The sequence below is a fragment of the Scyliorhinus canicula genome, chromosome 19, assembly GCF_902713615.1.
Source record: "Scyliorhinus canicula chromosome 19, sScyCan1.1, whole genome shotgun sequence".
NCBI lineage: Eukaryota > Metazoa > Chordata > Chondrichthyes > Carcharhiniformes > Scyliorhinidae > Scyliorhinus > Scyliorhinus canicula.
Genome location: NC_052164.1, coordinates 53,491,424 through 53,518,333, shown reverse-complemented (window position 1 = coordinate 53,518,333; position 26,910 = coordinate 53,491,424). Strand labels below are relative to the sequence as shown.

General features: G+C 45.6%; 1 protein-coding gene across 1 annotated transcript in view; it reads right to left on the bottom strand.

Moving 5' to 3' along the window:
• LOC119954285 (parathyroid hormone/parathyroid hormone-related peptide receptor-like) overlaps positions 1 to 26,910 on the bottom strand; it is a 197,019-nt gene that overhangs the window by 151,745 nt on the left and 18,364 nt on the right. Inside the window, exons 3-4 of the mRNA XM_038779379.1 lie at positions 12,214 to 12,313; positions 9,643 to 9,753 (exon numbers count right to left, since the gene is read on the bottom strand). Coding sequence (XP_038635307.1) covers positions 9,643 to 9,753; positions 12,214 to 12,313 — 211 coding nt within the window. The remainder of the gene's footprint in view (positions 1 to 9,642; positions 9,754 to 12,213; positions 12,314 to 26,910) is intronic.

Below are 26,910 nucleotides of genomic sequence, written 5' to 3'. Positions count from 1 at the left end.
CTGATTACAGTCAGTGTGACAGAGTGTGATTACAGTCAGTCTGACTGAATCTGATTACAGTCAGTGTGACAGAGTGTGATTACAGTCAGTGTGACAGAGTGTGATTACAGTCTGTGTGACTGAGAGTGATTACAGTCAGTGACAGAGTGTGATTACAATCAGTGACAGAGTGTGATTACAATCAGTGTGACAGAGAGTGTGATTACAGTCAGTGTGACAGAGTGTGATTACAGCCAGTGTGATTACAGTCAGTGTGATAGAGAGTGGTTATAGCCAGTGTGATTACAGTCAGTGTGACAGAGTGTGACTACAGTTAGTGTGATTACAGTCAGTGTGATTACAGTCAGTGTGACAGAGTGTGATTACAGTCAGTGTGACAGAGAGTGTCATTACAGCCAGTATGATTACAGTCAATGTGACAGAGTGTGATTACAGCCAGTGCGATTAGGGGCTGGTTTAGCACAGGGCTAAATCGCTGGCTTTGAAAGCAGACCAGAGCAGGCCAGCAGCACGGTTCAATTCCCGTACCAGCCTCCCCGAACAGGCGCCGGAATGTGGCGACTAGGGGTTTTCACAGTAATTTCATTTGAAGCCTACTTGTGACAATGAGTGATTTTCATTTCATTTCATTCATTTCATTTCATTACAGTCAGTGAGACAGAGAGTGTGATTGCAGTCAGTATGACAGAGCGTGATTACAGTCAGTGACAGAGTGTGATTGCAGTCAGTGACAGAGTGTGATTACAGTCAGTGACAGAGTGTGATTGCAGTCAGTGAGACAGAGAGTGTGATTGCAGTCAGTGACAGAGTGTGAATACAGTCAGTGACAGAGTGTGATTACAATCAGTGTGACAGGGAGTCTGATTACAGTCAGTGTGACAGAGTGTGATTACAGTCAGTCTGACTGAATCTGATTACAGTCAGTGTGACAGAGTGTGATTACAGTCAGTGTGACAGAGTGTGATTACAGTCTGTGTGACTGAGAGTGATTACAGTCAGTGACAGAGTGTGATTACAATCAGTGACAGAGTGTGATTACAATCAGTGTGACAGTGTGATTACAGTCAGTGTGACAGAGTGTGATTACAGCCAGTGTGATTACAGTCAGTGTGACAGAGTGTGATTACAGTCAGTGTGACAGAGAGTGTGATTACAGCCAGTGTGATTACAGTCAGTGTGATAGAGAGTGGTTATAGCCAGTGTGATTACAGTCAGTGTGACAGAGTGTGACTACAGTTAGTGTGATTACAATCAGTGTGACAGAGAGTGTGATTACAGTCAGTGTGACAGAGTGTGATTACAGCCAGTGTGATTACAGTCAGTGTGACAGAGTACGATTACAGTCAGTGTGATTACAGTCAGTGTGATAGAGTGTGATTACATTCAGTCTGACAAAGTGTGATTACAGTCAGTGTGACAGAGAGTGTGATTACAGCCAGTGTGATTACAGTCAGTGTGATAGAGAGTGGTTACAGCCAGTGTGATTACAGTCAGTGTGACAGAGTGTGACTACAGTTAGTGTGATTACAGTCAGTGACAGAGTGTGATTTCAGTCAGTGACAGAGTGTGATTGCAGTCAGTATGACAGAGTGTGATTACAGTCAGTGAGACAGAGAGTGTGATTGCAGTCAGTGACAGAGTGTGATTACAGTCAGTAACAGAGTGTGATTACAGTCAGTGATAGAGTGTGATTACAGTCAGTGAGACAGAGTGTGATTGCAGTCAGTATGACAGAGTGTGATTACAGTCAGTATGACAGAGTGTGATTGCAGTCAGTATGACAGAGTGTGATTACAGTCAGTGACAGTGTGTGATTGCAGTCAGTGAGACAGAGAGTGTGATTGCAGTCAGTGACAGAGTGTGAATACAGTCAGTGACAGAGTGTGATTACAATCAGTGTGACAGAGAGTCTGATTACAGTCAGTGTGACATACTGTGATTACAGTCAGTGTGACTGAATCTGATTACAGTCAGTGTGACAGAGTGTGATTACAGTCAGTGTGACTGAGTGTGATTACAGTCAGTGTGACTGAGTGTGATTGCAGTCAGTGAGACAGAGTGTGATTACAGTCAGTGAGACAGAGTGTGATTACAGTCTGTGTGACTGAGTGTGATTACAGTCAGTGACAGAGTGTGATCGCAGTCAGTGACAGAGTGTGATTACAGTCTGTATGAGAGTGTGATTACAGTCAGTGAGACAGAGAGTGTGATTGCAGTCAGTATGACAGAGCGTGATTACAGTCAGTGCCAGAGTGTGATCGCAGTCAGTAACAGAGTGTGATTACAATCAGTGATGGAGTGTGATTACAGTCAGTGACAGAGTGTGATTGCAGTCAGTGAGACAGAGAGTGTGATTGCAGTCAGTGACAGAGTGTGAATACAGTCAGTGACAGAGTGTGATTACAATCAGTGTGACAGAGAGTCTGATTACAGTCAGTGTGACAGAGTGTGATTACAGTCAGTCTGACTGAATCTGATTACAGTCAGTGTGACAGAGTGTGATTACAGTCAGTGTGACAGAGTGTGATTACAGTCTGTGTGACTGAGAGTGATTACAGTCAGTGACAGAGTGTGATTACAATCAGTGACAGAGTGTGATTACAATCAGTGTGACAGAGAGTGTGATTACAGTCAGTGTGACAGAGTGTGATTACAGCCAGTGTGATTACAGTCAGTGTGATAGAGAGTGGTTATAGCCAGTGTGATTACAGTCAGTGTGACAGAGTGTGACTACAGTTAGTGTGATTACAGTCAGTGTGATTACAGTCAGTGTGACAGAGTGTGATTACAGTCAGTGTGACAGAGAGTGTCATTACAGCCAGTATGATTACAGTCAATGTGACAGAGTGTGATTACAGCCAGTGCGATTAGGGGCTGGTTTAGCACAGGGCTAAATCGCTGGCTTTGAAAGCAGACCAGAGCAGGCCAGCAGCACGGTTCAATTCCCGTACCAGCCTCCCCGAACAGGCGCCGGAATGTGGCAACTAGGGGTTTTCACAGTAATTTCATTTGAAGCCTACTTGTGACAATGAGTGATTTTCATTTCATTTCATTCATTTCATTTCATTACAGTCAGTGAGACAGAGAGTGTGATTGCAGTCAGTATGACAGAGCGTGATTACAGTCAGTGACAGAGTGTGATTGCAGTCAGTGACAGAGTGTGATTACAGTCAGTGACAGAGTGTGATTGCAGTCAGTGAGACAGAGAGTGTGATTGCAGTCAGTGACAGAGTGTGAATACAGTCAGTGACAGAGTGTGATTACAATCAGTGTGACAGGGAGTCTGATTACAGTCAGTGTGACAGAGTGTGATTACAGTCAGTCTGACTGAATCTGATTACAGTCAGTGTGACAGAGTGTGATTACAGTCAGTGTGACAGAGTGTGATTACAGTCTGTGTGACTGAGAGTGATTACAGTCAGTGACAGAGTGTGATTACAATCAGTGACAGAGTGTGATTACAATCAGTGTGACAGTGTGATTACAGTCAGTGTGACAGAGTGTGATTACAGCCAGTGTGATTACAGTCAGTGTGACAGAGTGTGATTACAGTCAGTGTGACAGAGAGTGTGATTACAGCCAGTGTGATTACAGTCAGTGTGATAGAGAGTGGTTATAGCCAGTGTGATTACAGTCAGTGTGACAGAGTGTGACTACAGTTAGTGTGATTACAGTTAGTGTGATTACAGTCAGTGTGACAGAGTGTGATTATAGTCAGTGTGACAGAGTGTGATTACAGTCAGTGTGACAGAGAGTGTCATTACAGCCAGTGTGATTACAGTCAATGTGACAGAGTGTGATTACAGCCAGTGTGATTAGGGGCTGGTTTAGCACAGGGCTAAATCGCTGGCTTTGAAAGCAGACCAAAGCAGGCCAGCAGCACGGTTCAATTCCCGTACCAGCCTCCTCGAACAGGCGCCGGAATGTGACGACTAGGGGTTTTTCACAGTAATTTCATTTGAAGCCTTCTTGTGACAATGAGTGATTTTCATTTCATTTCATTCATTTCATTTCATTACAGTCAGTGAGACAGAGAGTGTGATTGCAGTCAGTGACAGAGCGTGATTACAGTCAGTGACAGAGTGTGATTGCAGTCAATGAGACAGAGTGTGATTGCAGTCAGTGAGACGGAGAGTGTGATTACACTCAGTGACAGAGTGTGATTACAGTCAGTGACAGAGTGTGATTACAGTCAGTGACAGAGTGTGATTACAGTCAGTGAGACAGAGTGTGATTACAGTCTGTGTGACTGAGTGTGATTACAGTCAGTAACAGAGTGTGATTACAGTCAGTGATAGAGTGTGATTACAGTCAGTGACAGAGTGTGATTACAGTCAGTGACAGAGTGTGATTACAATCAGTGTGACAGAGAGTGTGATTACAGTCAGTGTGACAGAGTGTGATTACAGCCAGTGTGATTACAGTCAGTGTGACAGAGTACGATTACAGTCAGTGTGATTACAGTCAGTGTGATAGAGTGTGATTACATTCAGTCTGACAAAGTGTGATTACAGTCAGTGTGACAGAGAGTGTGATTGCAGCCAGTGTGATTACAGTCAGTGTGACAGAGTGTGATTACAGTCAGTGTGACTGAATCTGATTACAGTCAGTGTGACAGAGTGTGATTACAATCAGTGTGTCTGAGAGTGATTACAGTCTGTGTGACTGAGAGTGATTACAGTCAGTGACAGAGTGTGATTACAATCAGTTATAGAGTGTGATTACAATCAGTGTGACAGAGAGTGTGATTACAGTCAGTGTGACAGAGTGTGATTACAGCCAGTGTGATTACAGTCAGTGTGACAGAGTGTGATTACAGTCAGTGTGATTACAGTCAGTGTGACAGAGTGTGATTACATTCAGTGTGACAGAGTGTGATTACAGTCAGTGTGACAGAGAGTGTTAATACAGTCAGTGTGATAGAGAGTAGTTACAGCCAGTGTGATTACAGTCAGTGTGACAGAGTGTGACTGCAGTTAGTGTGATTACAGTCAGTGTGACAGAGTGTGATTACAGTCAGTGTGACAGAGAGTGTTAATACAGTCAGTGTGATAGAGAGTGGTTACAGCCAGTGTGATTACAGTCAGTGTGACAGAGTGTGACTGCAGTTAGTGTGATTACAGTCAGTGTGACAGAGTGTGATTACAGTCAGTGTGACAGAGAGTGTCATTACAGCCAGTGTGATTACAGTCAGTGTGACAGAGTGTGATTACAGTCAGTGTGACAGACTGTGATTACAGCCAGTGTGATTAGGGGCTGGTTTAGCACAGGGCTAAATCGCTGGCTTTGAAAGCAGACCAAAGCAGGCCAGCAGCACGGTTCAATTCCTGTACCAGCCTCCCCGAACAGGCGCCGGAATGTGGTGACTAGGGGTTTTTCACAGTAATTTCATTTGAAGCCTACATGTGACAATAAGTGATTTTCATTTCATTTCATTGCATTACAGTCAGTGTGACTGAGTGTGATTACAGTCAGTGACAAAGTGTGATTACAGTCTGTGACATAGTGTGATTACAGTCAATGAGACAGAGAGTGTGATTGCAGTCAGTGAGACGGAGAGTGTGATTACACTCAGTGACAGAGTGTGATTACAGTCAGTGACAGAGTGTGATTACAGTCAGTGATAGAGTGTGATTACAGTCAGTGACAGAGTGTGATTACAGTCAGTGACAGAGTGTGATTACAGTCAGTGACAGAATGTGATTGCAGTCAGTGACAGAGTGTGATTGCAGTCAGTTTGACAGAGTGTGATTACAGTCAGTGAGACAGAGTGTGATTACAGTCTGTGTGACAGAGTGTGATTACAGTCAGTGACAGAGTGTGATTGCAGTCAGTGACAGAGTGTGATTACAGTCAGTAACAGAGTGTGATTACAGTCAGTGACAGAGTGTGATTGCAGTCAGTGAGACGGAGAGTGTGATTACACTCAGTGACAGAGTGTGATTACAGTCAGTGATAGAGTGTGATTACAGTCAGTGACAGAGTATGATTGCAGTCAGTGACAGAGTGTGATTGCAGTCAGTATGACAGAGTGTGATTACAGTCAGTGAGACAGAGAGTGTGATTGCAGTCAGTATGACAGAGTGTGATTGCAGTCAGTGACAGAGTGTGATTGCAGTCAGTATGACAGAGTGTGATTACAGTCAGTGAGACAGAGAGTGAGATTGCAGTCAGTATGACAGAGTGTGATTGCAGTCAGTGACAGAATGTGATTACAGTCAGTGACAGAGTGTGATTGCAGTCAGTGAGACAGAGAGTGTGATTTCAGTCAGTGAGACAGAGAGTGTGAATACAGTCAGTGACAGAGTGTGATTACAATCAGTGTGACAGAGAGTCTGATTATGGTCAGTGTGACAGACTGTGATTACAGTCAGTGTGATTACAGTCAGTGTGACAGAGTGTGATTACAGTCAGTGTGATTACAGTCAGTGTGACAGAGTGTGATTACATTCAGTGTGACAGAGTGTGATTACAGTCAGTGTGACAGAGAGTGTGATTACAGTCAGTGTGATAGAGAGTGGTTACAGCCAGTGTGATAACAGTCAGTGTGACAGAGTGTGATCACAGTCAGTGTGACAGAGTGTGATTACAGCCAGTGTGATTAGGGGCTGGTTTAGCACAGGGCTAAATTGCTGGCTTTGAAAGCAGACCAAAGCAGGCCAGCAGCACGGTGCAATTCCCGTACCAGCCTCCTCGAACAGGCGCCGGAATGTGACGACTAGGGGTTTTTCACAGTAATTTCATTTGAAGCCTACTTGTGACAATAAGTGATTTTCATTTCATTTCATTCATTTCATTTCATTACAGTCAGTGTGACTGAGTGTGATTACAGTCAGTGACAGAGTGTGATTACAGTCAGTGACAGAGTGTGATTACAGTCAATGAGACAGAGTGTGATTGCAGTCAGTGAGACGGAGAGTGTGATTACACTCAGTGACAGAGTGTGATTACAGTCAGTGACAGAGTGTGATTACAGTCAGTGACAGAGTGTGATTACAGTCAGTGAGACAGAGTGTGATTACAGTCTGTGTGACTGAGTGTGATTACAGTCAGTAACAGAGTGTGATTACAGTCAGTGATAGAGTGTGATTACAGTCAGTGACAGAGTGTGATTGCAGTCAGTGACAGAGTGTGATTGCAGTCAGTGTGACAGAGTGTGATTACAGTCAGTGAGACAGAGAGTATGATTGCAGTCAGTGACAGAGTGTGATTACAGTCAGTAACAGAGTGTGATTACAGTCAGTGATAGAGTGTGATTACAGTCAGTGAGACAGAGTGTGATTGCAGTCAGTATGACAGAGTGTGATTACAGTCAGTATGACAGAGTGTGATTGCAGTCAGTATGACAGAGTGTGATTACAGTCAGTGACATTGTGTGATTGCAGTCAGTGAGACAGAGAGTGTGATTGCAGTCAGTGACAGAGTGTGATTACAATCAGTGTGACAGAGAGTCTGATTACAGTCACTGTGACATACTGTGATTACAGTCAGTGTGACTGAATCTGATTACAGTCAGTGTGACAGAGTGTGATCACAGTCAGTGTGACTGAGTGTGATTACAGTCTGTGTGACTGAGAGTGATTACAGTCAGTGACAGAGTGTGATTACAATCAGTGTGACAGAGAGTGTGATTACAGTCAGTGTGACAGAGTGTGATTACAGCCAGTGTGATTACAGTCAGTGTGACAGAGTACGGTTACAGTCAGTGTGATTACAGTCAGTGTGATAGAGTGTGATTACATTCAGTCTGACAAAGTGTGATTACAGTCAGTGTGACAGAGAGTGTGATTGCAGCCAGTGTGATTACAGTCAGTGTGATAGAGAGTGGTTACAGCCAGTGTGATTACAGTCAGTGTGACAGAGTGTGACTACAGTTAGTGTGATTACAGTCAGTGACAGAGTGTGATTGCAGTCAGTGACAGAGTGTGATTGCAGTCAGTATGACAGAGTGTGATTACAGTCAGTGAGACAGAGAGTGTGATTGCAGTCAGTGACAGAGTGTGATTACAGTCAGTAACAGAGTGTGATTACAGTCAGTGATAGAGTGTGATTACAGTCAGTGAGACAGAGTGTGATTGCAGTCAGTATGACAGAGTGTAATTACAGTCAGTATGACAGAGTGTGATTGCAGTCAGTATGACAGAGTGTGATTACAGTCAGTGACAGAGTGTGATTGCAGTCAGTGAGACAGAGAGTGTGATTGCAGTCAGTGACAGAGTGTGAATACAGTCAGTGACAGAGTGTGATTACAATCAGTGTGACAGAGAGTCTGATTACAGTCAGTGTGACATACTGTGATTACAGTCAGTGTGACTGAATCTGATTACAGTCAGTGTGACAGAGTGTGATTACAGTCAGTGTGACTGAGTGTAATCAGTCAGTGACAGAGTGTGATTACAATCAGTGTGACAGAGAGTGTGATTACAGTCAGTGTGACAGAGTGTGATTACAGCCAGTGTGATTACAGTCAGTGTGACAGAGTGCGATTACAGTCAGTGTGATTACAGTCAGTGTGATAGAGTGTGATTACATTCAGTCTGACAAAGTGTGATTACAGTCAGTGTGACAGAGAGTGTGATTACAGCCAGTGTGATTACAGTCAGTGTGATAGAGAGTGGTTACAGCCAGTGTGATTACAGTCAGTGTGACAGAGTGTGACTACAGTTAGTGTGATTACAGTCAGTGACAGAGTGTGATTGCAGTCAGTGACAGAGTGTCATTGCAGTCAGTGTGACAGAGAGTCTGATTACAGTCAGTGTGACATACTGTGATTACAGTCAGTGTGACTGAATCTGATTACAGTCAGTGTGACAGAGTGTGATTACAGTCAGTGTGACTGAGTGTGATTACAGTCTGTGTGACTGAGAGTGATTACAGTCAGTGACAGAGTGTGATTACAATCAGTGACAGAGTGTGATTACAATCAGTGTGACAGAGAGTGTGATTACAGTCAGTGTGACAGAGTGCGATTACAGTCAGTGTGATTACAGTCAGTGTGATAGAGTGTGATTACATTCAGTCTGACAAAGTGTGATTACAGTCAGTGTGACAGAGAGTGTGATTACAGCCAGTGTGATTACAGTCAGTGTGATAGAGAGTGGTTACAGCCAGTGTGATTACAGTCAGTGTGACAGAGTGTGATTACAGTCAGTGTGACAGAGTGTGATTACAGTCAGTGTGACAGAGAGTGTCATTACAGCCAGTGTGATTAGGGGATGATTTAGCACAGGGCTAAATCGCTGGCTTTGAAAGCAGACCAAAGCAGGCCAGCAGCATGGTTCAATTCCCGTACCAGCCTCCCCGAACAGGCGCCGGAATGTGGCGACTAGGGTTTTTTCACAGTAATTTCATTTGAAGCCTACTTGTGACAATGAGTGATTTTCATTTCATTTCATTTCATTACAGTCAGTGTGACAGAGTGTGATTACAGTCAGTGTGATTACAGTCAGTGTGACAGAGTGTGATTACAATCAGTGTGACAGTGTGATTACTGTCAGTGTGACAGAGTGTGATTACAGTCAGTGTGATTACAGTCAGTGTGACAGAGTGTGATTAGAGTCAGTGTGACAGAGTGTGAGATTACAGCCAGTGTGATTACAGTCAGTGTGACAGAGTGTTATTACAGCCAGTGTGAGCAGTTACCTCTGTGGTTAAAATCATACACATATTGCGGACAGGAGACTGAGACACTTTGATTGGGGGTCCCTGCCGGCCAGCACACCATACCATCCCACTCAGACCTGCAATTGACACCTACACAAACACAAACACAAATCATTATACAAACACATCAGCAAGTCATAGACTAGTAAATGATTGAGCATAAAGTGATATCAACCAGAGGGGTAGAGGTAGTCTCAGTTACAGCTCAGCTCGATGTGGAGGGAGTACACAGTAACTGGAGCCTGCGACAATTAGAAATCCTAGAGTTGGCTCTTGAGAGATCACTTCCTGGTTTACCAGTCTTATAGCACAAGAGCTCAAAAGAATCTGTGCAGCTATTGTTATCCAGCCCATATCCAGCTCAGTTAGTGGGGCAGCACGGTAGCACAAGTGATTAGTGCTGTGGCTTCACTGCGCCAGGGTCCCGTGCTCAATTCCCCGCTGGGTTACTGTCTGTGTGGAGTCTGCACGTTCTCCCCGTGTCTGCATGGGTTTCCTCCGGGTACTCCGGTTACCTCCCACAGTCCAAAGACGTGCAGGTTAGGTGGATTGGCCATGATTAATTGCCCTTAGTTACCAAGAAAGTGTTAGGAGGGGTTACAGGGATAGGGTGGAAATGAGGGCTTAAGTGGGTCGGTGCAGACTCAATGGGCCAAATGGCCTCCTTCTGCACTGTATATTCTATGTATGTTCTATGTTCACATTCCTGTATTGTAGCTTACCATCTCCACTTCCAACACCCCAACTCTCAGGCTCTCCAGAGTGAACCATCTCCCCAGTTCATAGACTCTCCCTCACCTAGACCCTCCCTCCTGAAACATCTCCCCAAGTTCAACACAGTTCTAAAAAAAGCAATCTATTTGATCAGCAATCCATCCACTGATTTAAACATTTATCCTTTCCAGCACACACACACTGCACAGTGGCAGCTGTGTGCCTCACCTACAAGATGGACTGCAGTATTCGCCAATGCTGCTCACACACTTGTCACTCCCATCATCTGGAAGGGCAAGGATGGCAGCAAATGTTAGTTGGAAACCTCAACTTCAGGTTCCCCTCGCCATCCTGACTTGGAAATATATCGGCCGTTCTTTCACTATCACTGGGTTGAAATCCTGGAATCCCCTACCTATCAGTACTGTGAGTGTGCCTACACCAAAGGGACTGCAGCAGTTTGACGGCAAGAGTGCAAAAAATTGTATAAATTAGTTGATGGAACCATCACTCCTAATTAACAGTTAGATTTCCTCTTCAATCGATGCCACCATGCTACCCTTTAATACCATGTTCCTTAACTATATTGGCAGCATCTTATCATGTACCTTCTGCTTATAGAAAACATCCCACAGATTCCCTTCAGCAATACATTTCCTTCTGTTCTCTAAACAGCTGGATTAATTTGTCAGAGCCATTTACAAATCTATTTTATCCCTTATCAATCCATATCCTGCTGCAGGAATATTACTTTATTTTGTATTTAGGCTGATTGAAGATTAGCCACGAGTCATGTTTAGTTGATTGACCAACAGTTGTCTGGTTTATCTCTTGTTGAACAGAGATCTACACTGGCTGTTCTCTCATTCAACTTCCACATCTTTTAAAGATAATCATCAAAATGTATTCTCAACATTCTAGGATGCAGCTAAACCTTGGACCTTTTCCACCAATTCTCATAATCTCACTCCCCTGCGATAACTGAAACAGTCTCTTCATTGCTCCAAGCCATTTATTTTTGCATCTCTAATTAGCTTTGTCTGTCCTTGCGTCTTACTTTTGTAGTTTACAAAATCTATTCCCTGTTTATCTTTCATCATGTCCCCTCTAACCTTCTAATCAACTTCTTTTCCCATTCTATATTTTCCATATTTTGCTGCTCTTTTTTATTAACGAGAGTGGAAGTTTCCCCTGAGAACCCAGAGAATTCCTACCATGCAGAAGGAGGCCATTTAGCCCATCAAGTCTGCACCAATCCTCTACCTAGACCTACTCCCCTGTCCTACCCCCATAACCCCACCTAACCTGCACACCCCTGGACAAAAGCCCAGGGGCTTTTCACAGTAACTTCATTGAAGCCTACTTGTGACAATAAGTGATTATTATTATTAAGGGACAATTTATCACGGCCAATCCACCGAGCCTGCATATCTTTGGAATGTGGGAGGAAACCTGAACACCCGGAAGAAACCCACATAGACACGGGGAGAAAGTGCAAACTCCACACAGCCACTGAGGCCAGAATTGAATTTGGTTCTCTAGTGCTGAGAGGCAGCAGTGCTAACCACTGTGCCACCGTGTTACCCTTAGAGATTTAGAGACCCAAAGAGATTTGTTAAAAATCTCCTCTTTGGCTCTGACTCCTTAAACTCAGAATGAATTTCATTACCTTTCTCCATGTGGAATAGACTGAGTTTCCATCATATTTGCCACAGTGTGTCCATGATTTTATTCACTGATCTTTCTTTCAGGTGAATCTAGTTCTGTTTCTATCCTGTTTGGCTGTTTCTCCTGGTTGGAGCACTGTTAAAGATGAGTTTTTAATCTGTGTTTTACCTGCATTCAGAGCTGTCTTCAGGTTCTTTTCACAGTTTTGCTTTGCCTCAAACAACAAATAAATCTGTTCCTCTTTAGTGATGACATCATCAGCATCAACCTATCAGTAACAAGAAACCAGAAACACCATCAACCAAGCAAATTTCACACAGTCCCATTGACTCTTTACCCTCTAATTCTGGGTGTAATGTTTTGACGTTCTACCTCTGACCTTGAATCCTTTCCCCTCTTTTCCTTGCATTTACTCATGCCCTGATCTTTTTCCCTTCCCTCATTCCTGCCCTCTGAAACACTGCCTTGCCCCCATTCTCTCACCATTTGCCCCATCGCTATTAGAAATGGGCAAGAAATACTTGTCTTGCCAGTGACACCCACATCCCAAAGAAAGCTTTTTAAAAAAATCTTTTACTCTTATTCCTTAATCTCACCACTTATCTCAACCTTTAGCTCTTGTTGTGTTTTGCACCGAGTAAAACTAACATATGCTCAACTGCAAATGCAATTATTGAACAACTTTATTTACACCTCCCCAACAGAGAGGGAAAAATGCTCAGATCTTACAATATACAACACACCGCCCCACTTTAAAAAAAATAACATGCACGTTAAAATGATGGGGCGGCATGGTGGCACAGTGGTTAGCACTGCTGCCTCACGGCGCTGAGGAGCTGAGTTCGATCGCGGCCCCGGGTCACTGTCCGTGTGGAGTTTGCACATTCTCCCCGTGTCTGCGTGAGTCTCACCCCCACAACCTAAAAGATGTGCAGGGTAGGTGGCTTGGCCACACTAAATTGCCCCTTAATTGGGAAAAAAAATAATTGGGTACTCTAAATTTATAAAGAAAAAAAAATTTCAAAATGTTAAACACTTGTACATAATTTCCCAGAAAACAACATGACTAACCAATATTAACAATAGCTGAAATATAAAATGTTTGTTTGTCCATTTATTTTTATTATAATCGCAAATAAAACATGTATAAATGATAGCACCAGAGCAGTTTGCATTTTAAAATATCTCCTTAACACGAGTAAGTTTTTAATAAAAATACCATTGACAAGAAATAATGAAAAAAACAATTTCCTCTTCTTCCTTCTTATCTATTTTCATTTAACCTATCTAGCTTCTTTCACTTTCTTTCTGGCTCTCACTTTGCACTCTCAGAGGAATACGGGCCGGGATTCGCCCCCAACCAGCGGGCAGGCCGTACAGGCGCCAAAGAGCGGCATGAACCACTCCAGCGTCGGGCCGCCCGGAAGGTGTGGCATCCTCCGCACTTCCAGGCATTAGGCCGACGCTGAAGTGGTTGGTGCTGCGGCAACTGGTGCCGAAGGGCCTCTGACGGCCGGCGTGAGTTGGCGCATGCGCAGGAGCGTCAGCGTGTTCTGGCGCATGTGCAGAACCGCTGGTGTGATCCCTGCACATGCGCAGGGGATTTCTTCTCCGCGCCGGCCATGGCTGAGTTTTACAGAGGCCGGCACAGAGGAAAGAGTGCCCACACGGCACAGGCCAGCTCCCAGATTGCGGACCAGGCCACCGTGGAGGCATCCCCCCTTCCCCCCCCCCCCCCCCCCCCCCCCCCCCCCCCCCTCCCTCCCCGAGGACACCACAGGCAGCCCTCAGAGCCAGGTCCCACCGGTATCGACCTTGTGTTTCACGCTGATGGGGCCCGGAGAATCGCTGGGGGGGGGGGGGGCACTGTCAACAGCACCCGATCGGCGCCACGTGATCCCCGCCCCCGCCAAAAAACTGGCGCCGGAGAATTCTGCAGATGGCGTCGGAGCGGCGGGGCGGGATTCATGCCCCCCCTCCCCCCCCCCCCAGCAATTCTCCGAACCGGCCGGGGGGGTCAGAGAATCCTGCCCATGGACTATAGGATGTATCTCATGCTCTCCCTTTGTCTGATTTCTTCTTACAAATGACACTGATGGAGTCTATCGGAATCTTCACTAGCTATGTGGATGCACCCAGTTCTTTTACAATTACAATCACGTATTTCTCCCTGTCATCTTGGTGGTTTATCACCATGACCTTCTGACCAGCATTAAAGTCTTGAAGTTTCATGTCTGTTTATTCATGACTCATCTTCACGTGGTCGTGCTTTTCTTTTATGTTGTTAGGCTTAAGCGAACTAAACCTCATTCTGAGTACATGTTTAAACACAAACACGTAAGGTGACCAACCTCTTGTAGACTATGGGGTTATTCCGTAAGAGATCAGACAATTGCCTACTCTATGTTGGAGGGAAACCTGGAAATTACAACCTAGTTTGTCACCAAGCAAAGGTCTCTTCACAATCTGTGCACTGCATAGACCGCTTCACAGAGAGGAAAGCAAACTGTGATAACTGTACCCAGGTGAACTCAGACTCCCTGCTCACTTCCCTCTCAGCGTTGTTTTATCTGAACTATCTTTGGTGAATTATTCAATATTGACAACAATTGTTTCTTAAAATTAAAACTATAATTAAAATATGGTTATTCAGGCCGTGAAATATTCTTAATGAGTTGTTTAGTTACATATTTCCTCAAAGCTGTTGCCCTTTCTCTTCCAACATCACAACCATCAACAACACATATACCAATCCTTCCCTCATTGTATCAAGTGCTATGTATTGGAAGAAACATAAGAACATAAGAACATAAGAACTAGGAGCAGGAGTAGGCCATCTGGCCCCTCGAGCCTGCTCCGCCATTCAATTAGATCATGGCTGATCTTTTGTGGACTCAGCTCCACTTTCCGGCCCGAACACCATAACCCTTAATCCCTTTATTCTTCAAAAAACTATCTATCTTTACCTTAAAAACATGTAATGAAGGAGCCTCAACTGCTTCACTGGGCAAGGAATTCCATAGATTCACAACCCTTTGGGTGAAGAAGTTCCTCCTAAACTCAGTCCTAAATCTACTTCCCCTTATTTTGAGGCTATGCCCCCTAGTTCTGCTGTCACCCGCCAGTGGAAACAACCTGCCCGCATCTATCCTATCTATTCCCTTCATAATTTTAAATGTTTCTATAAGATCCCCCCTCATCCTTCTAAATTCCAACGAGTACAGTCCCAGTCTACTCAACCTCTCCTCATAATCCAACCCCTTCAGCTCTGGGATTAACCTAGTGAATCTCCTCTGCACACCCTCCAGTGCCAGTACGTCCTTTCTCAAGTAAAAACAATTGTATTTATATAGCACCTTTCACAACCTCAGGGCATTCCAAAGGGCTTTGCAACTGAGGAAGTGCTTTTGAAGTGTCATCACCCTTGTAGGGAACATGGTAGTCAGTTTGGACGTAGCAAACTCCCACAAACAATAATACGATATTGACCAGATCATTTGATTTAGTGATGTCGATTGATGGATACAGAAAAACTGTCCTGCTATTCTTCCAGTGGTGCTGTGGTCTTTAACACTTACCCACATAGAAACATACGTGTCTTTGATATGTATGTCTCTGTCAGGCAGGGAGGAAATGGCCGAGTGAGGGAACCATGATTCACAAAAGAGGTTGAACATCTTGTCAAGCGGAAGAAGGGGGCTTATGTAAGGATGAGAAAACAAGGTTCAGTTGGGTCACTTGAGGGTTATAAGGTAGCAAGGAATGAGCTAAAAAAAAAGGTTTTAGGAGAGCTAGGAGAAGTCCTTGGCGGGTCCGATAGGGGCTGGTTTAGCTCACAGGGGCTGGTTTAGCTCACAAGGCTAAATCGCTGGCTTTTAAAGCAGGACCAAGCAGGCCAGCAGCACAGTTCGATTCCCGTACCAGCCTCCCCGGACAGGTGCCGGAATGTGGCGACTAGGGGCTTTTCACAGTAACTTCATTGAGGCCTACTCGTGACAATAAGCAATTTTCATTTCAATTTTCATTTCAAGGAAAACCCCAAGGCTTTTTATTCTTATGTGAGAAATAAAAGAATGACCAAGATGATGTTAGGGCCGGTCAAGGACAGTAGTGGGAACGTGTGCATGGAGTCTGAAGGTATAGGAGAGGCCCTAAATGATTACTTTTCTTCAGTGTTCACAAAGGAGAGGGGCCATGTTGTTGAGGAGGGTAGTGCAATACAGGCTGGTAGGATGGAGGAGGTAGATATTCGGAAGGAAGATGTGTTAGAAATTTTGAGAAGCCTGAAGATAGATAAGTCCCCTGGGGCTGATGGGATATATCCTAGGATTCTTTGGGAGGCGAGGGATGAGATTGCAGAGCCTTTGGCTTTGATCTTTATGTCCTCACTGTCTACAGGAATAATGCCAGAAGACTGGAGAGAGGCGAATGTTGTCCCCTTGTTCAAGAAAGGGAATAGGTATCACCCTGGGAATTATAGGCCGATTAGTCTCACTTCGGTCATCAGTAAACTATTGGAAAGGGTCCTGAGATACAGCTTAATCCAGGATAGTCAGCACGGATTTGTGAGGGATAAGTCTTGCCTCACAAGTTTGATTGTATTCTTTGAGGAGGTAACTAACTAAGCACATAGATGAAGGTGGAGCAGTTGATGTTGTATACATGGATTTTAGTAAGGTGTTTGATAAGGTGCCCCATGGTCGGCTCATGCAGAAAGTAAGGAGGCATGACATAGAGGGAAATTTGGCCGATTGGATCAATAACTGGCTATCACATAGAAGACAGAGGGTGGTGGTAGATGGTAAATTTTCATCCTGGAGCCCAGTCACCAGCGGTGTACCACAGGGATCAGTGCTGGGTCCTCTGCTATTTGTGATTTTTATCAATGACTTGGATGATGGAGTTAGAACATAGAACATAGAACAGTACAGCACAGCTTCGGCCCTCGATGTTGTGCCGAGCAATGATCACCCTACTCAAACCCACGTATCCACCCTATACCCGTAACCCAACAACCCCCCCCCCCCCCCCTTAACCTTACTTTTAAGGACACTACGGGCAATTTAGCATGGCCAATCTACCTAACCCGCACATCTTTGGACTGTGGGAGGAAACTGGAACACCCGGAGGAAACCCACGCACACACGGGGAGGACGTGAAGTTGAAAGTTGAGTTAGTAAATTTGCTGATGACACCAAGATTGGTGGAGTAGTGGATAATGTGGAGGGCTGTTGTAGGTTGCAAAGAGACATTGATAGGAGGCAGAGCTGGGCTGAAAAGTGGCAAATGGAATTTAACCCTGATAAGAGTGAGGTGATTCATTTTGATAGGACAAATTTAAATGCGGATTATTATATATGACATATTATTTTATATGTTTCTATAAGATCCCCCCTCATCCTCCTAAATTCCAATGAGTACAGTCCCAGTCTACTCAACCTCTCCTCATAATCTGGGATTAATCTCCTCTGCACACCCTACAGAGCTAGTACGTCCTTTCTCAGGTAAGGAGACCAAAACTGAACACAATAATACAGGTGTGGCCTCACTAACACCTTATACAATTGCAGCATAACCTCCCTAGTCTTAAACTCCAACCCTCTAGCAATGAAGGACAAAATTCCATTTGCCTTCTTAATCACCTGTTGCACCAGTAAACCAACTTTTTGCGATTCATGCACTAGCACACCCAGGTCTCTCTGCACAGCAGCATGTTTTAATATATTGTCATTTAAATAATAATCCCTTTTGCTGTTATTCCTACCAAAATGGATAACCTCACATTTGTCAACATTGTATTCCATCTGCCAGACCCTAGCCTATTAACTTAACCTATCCAAATTGCTCTACAGACTTCCGGTATCCTCTGCACTTTTTGCATTACCACTCATCTTAGCATTGTCTGCAAACTTGGACTCATTGCCCTTGATCCCCAACTCTAAATCATCTATGTAAATTGTGAACAATTGTGGGCCCAACACGGATCCCTGAGGGACACCACAAGCTACTGATTGCCAACCAGAGAAACACCCATTAATCCCCACTCTTTGCTTTCTATTAATTAACCAATCCTCTATCCATGCTACTACTTTACACTTCATGCTATGCATCTTTATCTGATGCAGCAACCTTTTGTGTGGCACCTTGTCAAAGGCTTTCTGGAAATCCAGATATACCACATCCATTGGCTCCCCATTATCTACTGCACTGGTAATGTCCTAAAACAATTCCACTAAATTAGTTAGACGCGATCTGCCCTTTATGAACCCATGCTGCATCTGCCAAATGGGACAATTTCCATCCAGATGCCTCGCTATTTCTTCCTTGATGATAGATTCCAGCAACTTCCCTATTACTGAAGATGCTGGAATCTCGGAGTTCATGTCCATAGATCTCTGAAAGTTGCCTCCCAAATGGGTAGAGCCGTAAAGAAAGCCTATAGTGTGTTAACAATTATTAACAGGGGATTGAATTTAAGAGCTGTGAGGTTATGTTGCAACTGTACAAGACCTTGGTTAGACCACATTTGGAATATTATGTGCAGTTCTGGTCACCTCATTATAGGAAGGATGTGGAAGCATTGGAAAGGATGTAAAGGAGATTTACCAGGATGCTGCCTGGATTGGTGGGTGAGTCTTATGAGGAAAGGTTGAGGGAGCTAGGGCTTTTCTCATTGGAGCAAAGGAGGATGAGAGGTGACTTAATTGAGCTGTACAAGATGATGAGAGGGATAGATAGAGTGGACGTTCAGTGGCTTTTTCCTCGGGTGGATGTAGCTGTGACAAGGGGGCATAACTATAAGCTTTATGGTGGAAGATATAGGAGGGATGTCAGAGGTAGGTTCTTTACTCAGAGAGTGGTTGGGCATGGAACGCACTCCCAGCTATGATAGTGGAGTCGGACACTTTAGGAACATTCAAGCGGTATTGGATAGGCATATGGAGTGCACTAGAACGATTGGGAGTAGGTTGATTTGATCTTAGTTTCAGACTAGTTCGGCATGACATTGTGGGCCGAAGGGCCTGTACCCGTGCTGTACAGTTCTATGTTCTATGTATACAAAGAAAATAAAAGCAGGAGGAGGCCATTCGGCTCTTCGAGTCTGCTCCGCCATTCATTATGATCATGGTGATCATCAAGTTCAATACCCTGATCCCACATTCCCCCAGGAGCTATATCTAGTTCCTTCCTGAAATTACACAACTGCTTGGTCTCAACTACTTCCTGTGATAGTGAATTCCACAGTTTCACCTCTCTCTGGGTGAAGAGATTTCTCCTCATCCCAATCCTAAAACGTTTACTCCTTATCCTCAAACTATGACCCCTTGGTTTTGTACTCTTCCCCCCCATTGGGAACATTTTTTCTGAATTTACCCAGTCTAATTCTGTTAGAATTTTATAAGCTTCTAGGAGATCCCCTCTCACTCTTCCAAACTCCAATTAATATAATCCTAATTGTGTGACTTAGTCTCTCCTCTTACGACAGTCCTGCTATCCCAGGAATCAGTCTGGTAAACCTTCCCTGCACTCCCTCCATAGCAAGAACATCCTTCCTTAGATAAGAACATCAAATCTGCACAGTACGCCACAATACCTGAGAAGGCAGCTGGGCCTCAGCACTCAATACCGTGTTATGATCCTGCTCAGGACTGTTAAAATTTAAGAAATCCAAACACCCACTAATTAACCCACTAAGGGCAGGAGGGTAGCATGGTGGTTAGCATAAATGCTTCACAGCTCCAGGGTCCCAGGTTTGATTCCCGGCTGGGTCACTGTCTGTGTGGAGTCTGCACGTCCTCCCCCTGTGTGCGTGGGTTTCCTCCAGGTGCTCCGGTTTCCTCCCACAGTCCAAAGATGTGCGGGTTAGGTGGATTGGCCATGCTAAATTGCCCGTAGTGTCCTAATAAAAGTAAGGTTAAGGGGGGGGTTGTTGGGTTACGGGTATAGGGTGGATACGTGGGTTTGAGTGGGGTGATCATGGCTCGGCACAACATTGAGGGCCGAAGGGCCTGTTCTGTGCTGTGCTGTACTGTTCTATGTTCTATGTTAACTGACTGAATTACGTCACAAGATTCACATTTTTAAACAAAAACAAACTTTAGTGATTACAAAAAGAACATACAAACATGCGAATTAGGAACAGGAGTAGCCCATTCGACCTGTCAAGCCTGCTCCATGAAGCAACTTCAAACCCAAATTTCTGCCCGCCCCTCCAATAACCTTTCACCCCCTTGATCATCAAAAATCTATTTAGCTCTGCCTTAAAAATAGAACTGTAGAATTTATACAGTGCAGAAGGAGGCTATTCGGCCCATCGAGTCTGCACCGACCCTCCAAAAGACATCCTACCTAGACCCACTCCCCTGCCCTATCCCAGTAACACCACCTAACCTTTGGATACTAAGCGGCAATTGATCTTGGCCAATCCACCTATCCTGCACATCTTTGGACTGTGGGAGGAAACCGGAGCAGCCGGAGGAAACCTGCGCAGACACGGGGAGAAAGTACAAACTCCACGCAGTCACCCAAGGCTGGATTGAACCCAGCACCCTGGCGCTGTGCGGCAGCAGTGCGGAGATACGGTGGAGGTGTGGGCTTAATTGGGGTGCTCTTCCCAAGGGCCGGTGTAGACTCGCTGGGCCAAATGGCCTCCTTCTGCACTGTAAATTCTATGATCTATGATCTAATTGATGGTAAGAAGTCTTACAACACCAGGTTAAAGTCCAACAGGTTTGTTTTGAATCACTATCTTTCAGAGCACAGCTCCTTCCTCAGGTGAAGGGGCATGTATGTTGCCTTGCAGTATTCCCACGATGATGATGTAGGAGGCTATGGTGCCTATGATAGCATGACCCCTTTAAGCAGCGATCCCTTGCGGTCCACATGACCAGCTCAGGGCCTATTGTGCATGAGCGTACAAACCCCGACCAATGAGGAAAATGCAAGGGGCACTGGGAGCAGGGGCTCGAGCAGTGTGGATCTGGGAGTTGTAGAGTGCAGACCTGTTTCAGTGACCTCTGTGCTTGTGCATAGTTATCCTTTTCCTTGTTCTCAGCAAACCCCTTTTGGTTATGCAGGTATAGCCTCAAGCATCCACATTGGCAAAGATCAATGATCTCAAGACACCACTAGTCTCAGAATTTGTGGGAGAATAAAAAGAGTTAAAAAAATAGAACATACAGTGCAGAAGGAGGCCATTCAGCCCATCGAGTCTGCCTCAACCCACTTAAGCCCTCACTTCCACCTTATCCCCGTAAACCAATAACCCCTCCTAACCTTTTTGGTCACTAAGGGCAATTTATCATGGCCAATCCACCTAACCTGCACGTCTTTGGACTGTGGGAGGAAACTGGAGCACCCGGAGGAAACCCATGTAGACATAGAACATAGAACAGTACAGCACAGAACAGGCCCTTCGGCCCTCAATGTTGTGCCGAGCCATGATCACCCTACTCAAACCCACGTATCCACCCTATACCCGTAACTCAACAACCCACCCCCCCAACCTTACTTTTATTAGCACACTACGGGCAATTTAGCATGGCCAATCCACCTAACCCGCACATCTTTGGACTGTGGGAGGAAACCGGAGCACCCGGAGGAAACCCACGCACACAGGGGGAGGACGTGCAGACTCCACACAGACAGTGACCCAGCCGGGAATCGAACCTGGGACCCTGGAGCTGTGAAGCATTTATGCTAACCACCATGCTACCCTGCTGCCCCGAACATGGGGAGAACATGCAGACTCCGCTCAGACTGTGACCCAGCGGGGAATCGAACCTGGGATCCTGGCTCTGAGAAGCCATAGTGCTATCCACTTGCGCTACCGTGCTGCCCAAAAATAGAGTTTTGAATCTTTGTAATTCCCTCCCAGTGAACAATGGAGGTTGGGTCATTGAACGTGATGAAGTCTGAGAGAGGCAGATTCTTGAACTATAGGAGAGTCAAGGGTCGTGGGGAACGGGGAGGAAAGGAGAGTGGAGGGCAAGTTCAGCTCAACCATGATCGCATTGAATGGCAGAGCAGGCTTGATAGGCCGAGTGGCCTCCTTCTGGTCCTCTTTCTTATTTTGTTACACAGACATGCACAGATGTGAACTCACTAGCATTTACACACACAGATACATATTCATTCACACACACATACATTTTGACATACATACACACGCTCACTGATATACACAGCTATATGCACATATATAGGCACACATTGATATACACACATAAAAATTTATATACACATCGACATATCAACACAAACACATGAATATACACACACATACAAGCACGTACATGCTGATACTCATTGATATATGCACACATTCACACACACGCACATACACATTGATGCACACACAATGACATACACCCACTAATATATACATACTAATCGTCACACTGATATACATACATTAATATCCACACACACCAATATACACACTAATGCACACATACTGACATACACACCAATGTACACACTGATACACACTAATATACACCGCTAGACAGACTGATATACACACTGATGTTCACACACTAATATACAGACACACTGATGTTCACACTGATATACATGCATTGATACACACACTGGTATTCACACACTAATATACACACTCCACTAGACAGACTGTTAACACACAGAAATACACACACTGCTAATACACACACTGTTAATACACACACACACACCCTTGACTCTAACAAATAGGTTTCAGCTCCCTCACCCTCACACACAGGCTGTGATCTGTTAAAATATCCAACATTTCACATTAGGCCCTGAACTGTCACTCAACACTTCCTACACTAGCTGCACAGAGAACTCTAGAAGTAATAGGAGTGAGAGAAATCCACAAGCAGAGCTGAACAAACCGCAAACTGGAGAATCGTGCCACAATTCAGAACACAAGGACAGCAAATAACTTGCCAGTGCGGCCGCTCTTCACAACCACATTCCAGTCTGCAACATTTACTTTATGGCCAGATAAGAAGCCAGCTCCAGACAAGACTTAATTGTGAGCTGTGTAGGCATTTCAGCTATTTCGCAGTATATTTAACCTCCCCATCTGAAGTATGAGTGTTTGGGTTAGAACAAAGACATTTCTGCTCTACTCACTCGTTTCACCTCCTCCCAAAGCCAATGCAAATTCTACCCCATCATTGAATGTTGTGTGCACTCTACCCTATCAAGGTACCTACCCTATCACCCATTCCATATCCTGTGACAGTCATTGTATCCTATCACACACGCTGCCTCAGACAGTTAATCCCGTTTGAGGGCTTTTCTGGTGATTGTAAAATACCCGGAAGAAAGAACTGGGAGAACCAAGGGAATAAATTATATTTCGATCGCACTTCTCATAATAACAGGATTTCCAAAAGTGCTTTAAACCCAACAAAGTACCTCCAAGGTATAATCACTATTGTGACGTAGAAAACACACCACCAATTTGTACAGAGCAACATCCCACATGCAGCAAAAGAGGTACTGATCAGATTCTGGTTGAGGTGTTACGATACTGTTGTGAAGGGAGTCACCGGGCACAGTGGTTAGCACTGCTGTCTCACGGCGTTGAGAACCCGGGTTCGAATCCCGGTCCGGGGTCACTGTCCATGTGGAGTTTGCACATTCTTTCCACGTCAGTGTTGGTTTCACCCCCACAACCCAAAGGTTAGGTGGATTGGCCACACTAAATTGTCCCTTTCTATGTTCTTTGTTAATTGAAAAAAATAATAATTGGGTACTCTAAATTTATTTTTAAAAAGATAGTGGGTGGGATTCCCCGACCCCCCGCCGGGTCGAAGAACCACCGGGGGGGGGGGCATGAATCCCGCCCCTGCCGGCTGCCGAATTCTCCGCCGCCAGGGTTTTGGCGAAGGCGGGAATCGCGCCACGCCAGTCGGCGGCCCCTGTCGGCGCCCCTCCCGGCGATTCTCCGGCCCACAATGGGCCGAGTGGCTGCCTGTTTTCAGCCAGTCCCGCTGGCGGAAATGATAACAGGTGCTTACCAGCGTGACCTGGCTGCGCGGGCAGCCTCCGGGGTCCTCGGGGGGCCACGGGGGATCTGGCCCCGGGAGGTGACCCCCACGGTGGCTTGGCCCGCAATCGGGGCCCACCGATCTGCAGGCGGGCCTCTGCCGTGGGGGCACTCTATTCCTCTGTGTTGGCTGCTGTGATCCTCCGCGATGGCCGACGCGGTGATGAACCCCACTGTGCATGTGCTGGGATGACGCCAGCACACGCTGGCGCTCCCGTGCATGCGCCAACTCACGCCGGCCGGTGGAGGCCCTCCGGCGCCGGTTGTCGTGGTGCCAAACCCGTCGGCGCAGTGCAAACCACTCTGGCGCCGGCCTAGCCCCTTCGAGGTGGCCTGACGCCGGAGTTGTTCATGCCACTCCTTTGCGCCGGAGTTGCCTGCCCCGCCAATTCCTGCTGAATCCCGCCAACTGTTGTAAAACCCTTTTTGTCTGTCCTGTGTTCTCTTTTATCCCTGTCCTGATGCCTGTCTTCTGGTTAAGCTGCTACAACGTTGCTATACCATCTGGGATTTCTGTTTAAACTACAGATTTTAGACAGAGTTGGAACTCCTGTTGTGATGGACCAAGCCAAGACATTCCCTTTAGTTTCTGTGGTAGAACTGGTGATGATGATTTTATAGAATTGGCAAGCAGCCGATCGGTAATGTACAATATCCTGCCGGGGCCTGTGACAATGGGGCCAGACAGAAGGCTCCAGATGGAAGGCAGGTCTTGTGAAGAGGGCCATATTATTTTTGGGTGTGTGCTGTGAAGAGATCCAGGCATGAGGATCTCTTGCTCTGCCTGTTGATTTAGAGACCTACAGTTTCTGATTCAGTACATGATTAGGAGATCACTAGCTACAAAGAGCTACATCGGCAGCAAAAAACTATCTCATCCTATTAATCCCTTGCTCAGTTTAACCCTCATTCCCATCATGTGTGTCTGTCTTGTGTGGGTCTGGGTGGAGTGTGCGTTGTAGGATTAGGTAGATTGTCAAATCATTGTTATTACTACGTATATTTATCTTTTCCTCTTGTTATCAATAAATAGTTTTTTTTAAACGTTTTTAACTGATAAATCTGGTATCTGCATCTCATTGCAGCAGTCTGGGGGCAAAACCTCGATAAGTGAATAAGAATTATTGGTTAATGCACTTATGTTGCGACCCCAGGTCAAGTGGGTCTCGAACCCGCTCTCACCCAGGACGTCGTGACAGAGGGATTAATAGTGACCAAGACATGGAGAAGAATTTGCCTGATACTGTTGGAAATAGTGTCACAGAATGTCTTACATCCACTTTATTTTTTTATTTTATTTATACTTATTTTTTTTAATTATAAATTTAGAGTACCCAATTAATTTTTTCCAATTAAGGGGCAATTTAGCGTGGCCAATCCACGTAACCTGCACATCTTTTGGGTTGTGGGGGTGAAACCCATGCAAACACGGGGAGAATGTGTAAACTCCACACGGACAGTGACCCAGAGCCGGGATCGAACCTGGGACCTCAGCGCCGTGAGGCAGCAGGGCTAACCCACTGTGCCACCGTGCTACCCTTGCATCCACTTTAAAAGGCAGATGGTGCCTTAATTTAATGTCTCAGATGGCCCCTCCGACAATGCAACAGTTCCGTAGTACTGCACTGACTGACGTGAGAGCTTAGACATAATGCTCAAGTCTCAGGCGTGGGATTTCCATCCACATCCTTCATGCTCAGAGGCACAGGTAGCAGTACTGAGCGAGACCAAGGACCTACCTGCATGGAGGTACACAGTGTGATGTGTTATACATCAGGTACACAAAAAGATGTGAATACATATAAGGTACATATATCAAGTACACAATGATGCCTGGGTTTTTGCTTGATCCAGACTCACACTGGATTGTCTACCATGAGTGGAATCCATATGCAGTCCACGTATCAAGCAGAAACAGGATAGCAACATGAAGTGATGGAGATATAGAACAGTAACTGGGTATAACAGATTTCACTGCACACTGTCAACATCCAGATCTACTTTACTACCACCTCTCTGGATCCCTCACTTCCTATGATTTGTCCCACTTCTTATCTGGCATTCAGGATTAGATAAACCAAATTTGTTTTCCAATTTTGGTAAGACCAAACCCATTGTCTTCAGCTGCTGTCACAAACTCTGTTCCCCTGTCAATGATTCCATTGTTTTCTTTAGCCCTAAAGCTGAGCCCGATTGTTCAGATACCGTGCCCTATTGACCCTGAAAAAAGCTTCTCACCACTATGACAAACAAACAATGAAAACAATGGAATCATTGACAGGGGAACAGAGTTTGTGACAGCAGCTGAAGACAATGGGTTTGGTCTTACCAAAATTGGAAAACAAATTTGGTTAATCTAATCCTGGGTGCTAGATAAGGGGCGGCATTCTCCCCTACTCGGCGTGACGGAGGGTGCCGGTGTAGGGGAGTAGCGCCAACGACTCAGGGGTCGGGCCTCCCCAAAGGTGGGGAATTCTCCCCATCTTTGGGGGCCAGCCCCGCGCCGGAGCGGTTTGCACCAGAAGACTGGCGCAAAAAACCGGCGCCCCCGGCAGCGGGGCTGGCCGAAAAGCTTTCGCCGGTCGGCGCATGCGCTGATTCGATCGCCCCCCGCCCCCCCCAGGCCCGATTGCGTGCTGATGCCGCCGTTCCAGAGGTGGTTTAAACCTCGGCGGCGGGAGAGGCCTCCCAGCGGCGGGAATTCGGCCCATCCGGGCCGGAGAATCACCGCAGGGGCCTCTCCGATCGGAGTGGCGAGATTCCTGCCGCTGCCACTTCCCGGGTGGGGGAGAATCTCTGCCACGGCGGGGGCGGGATTTTCGGCG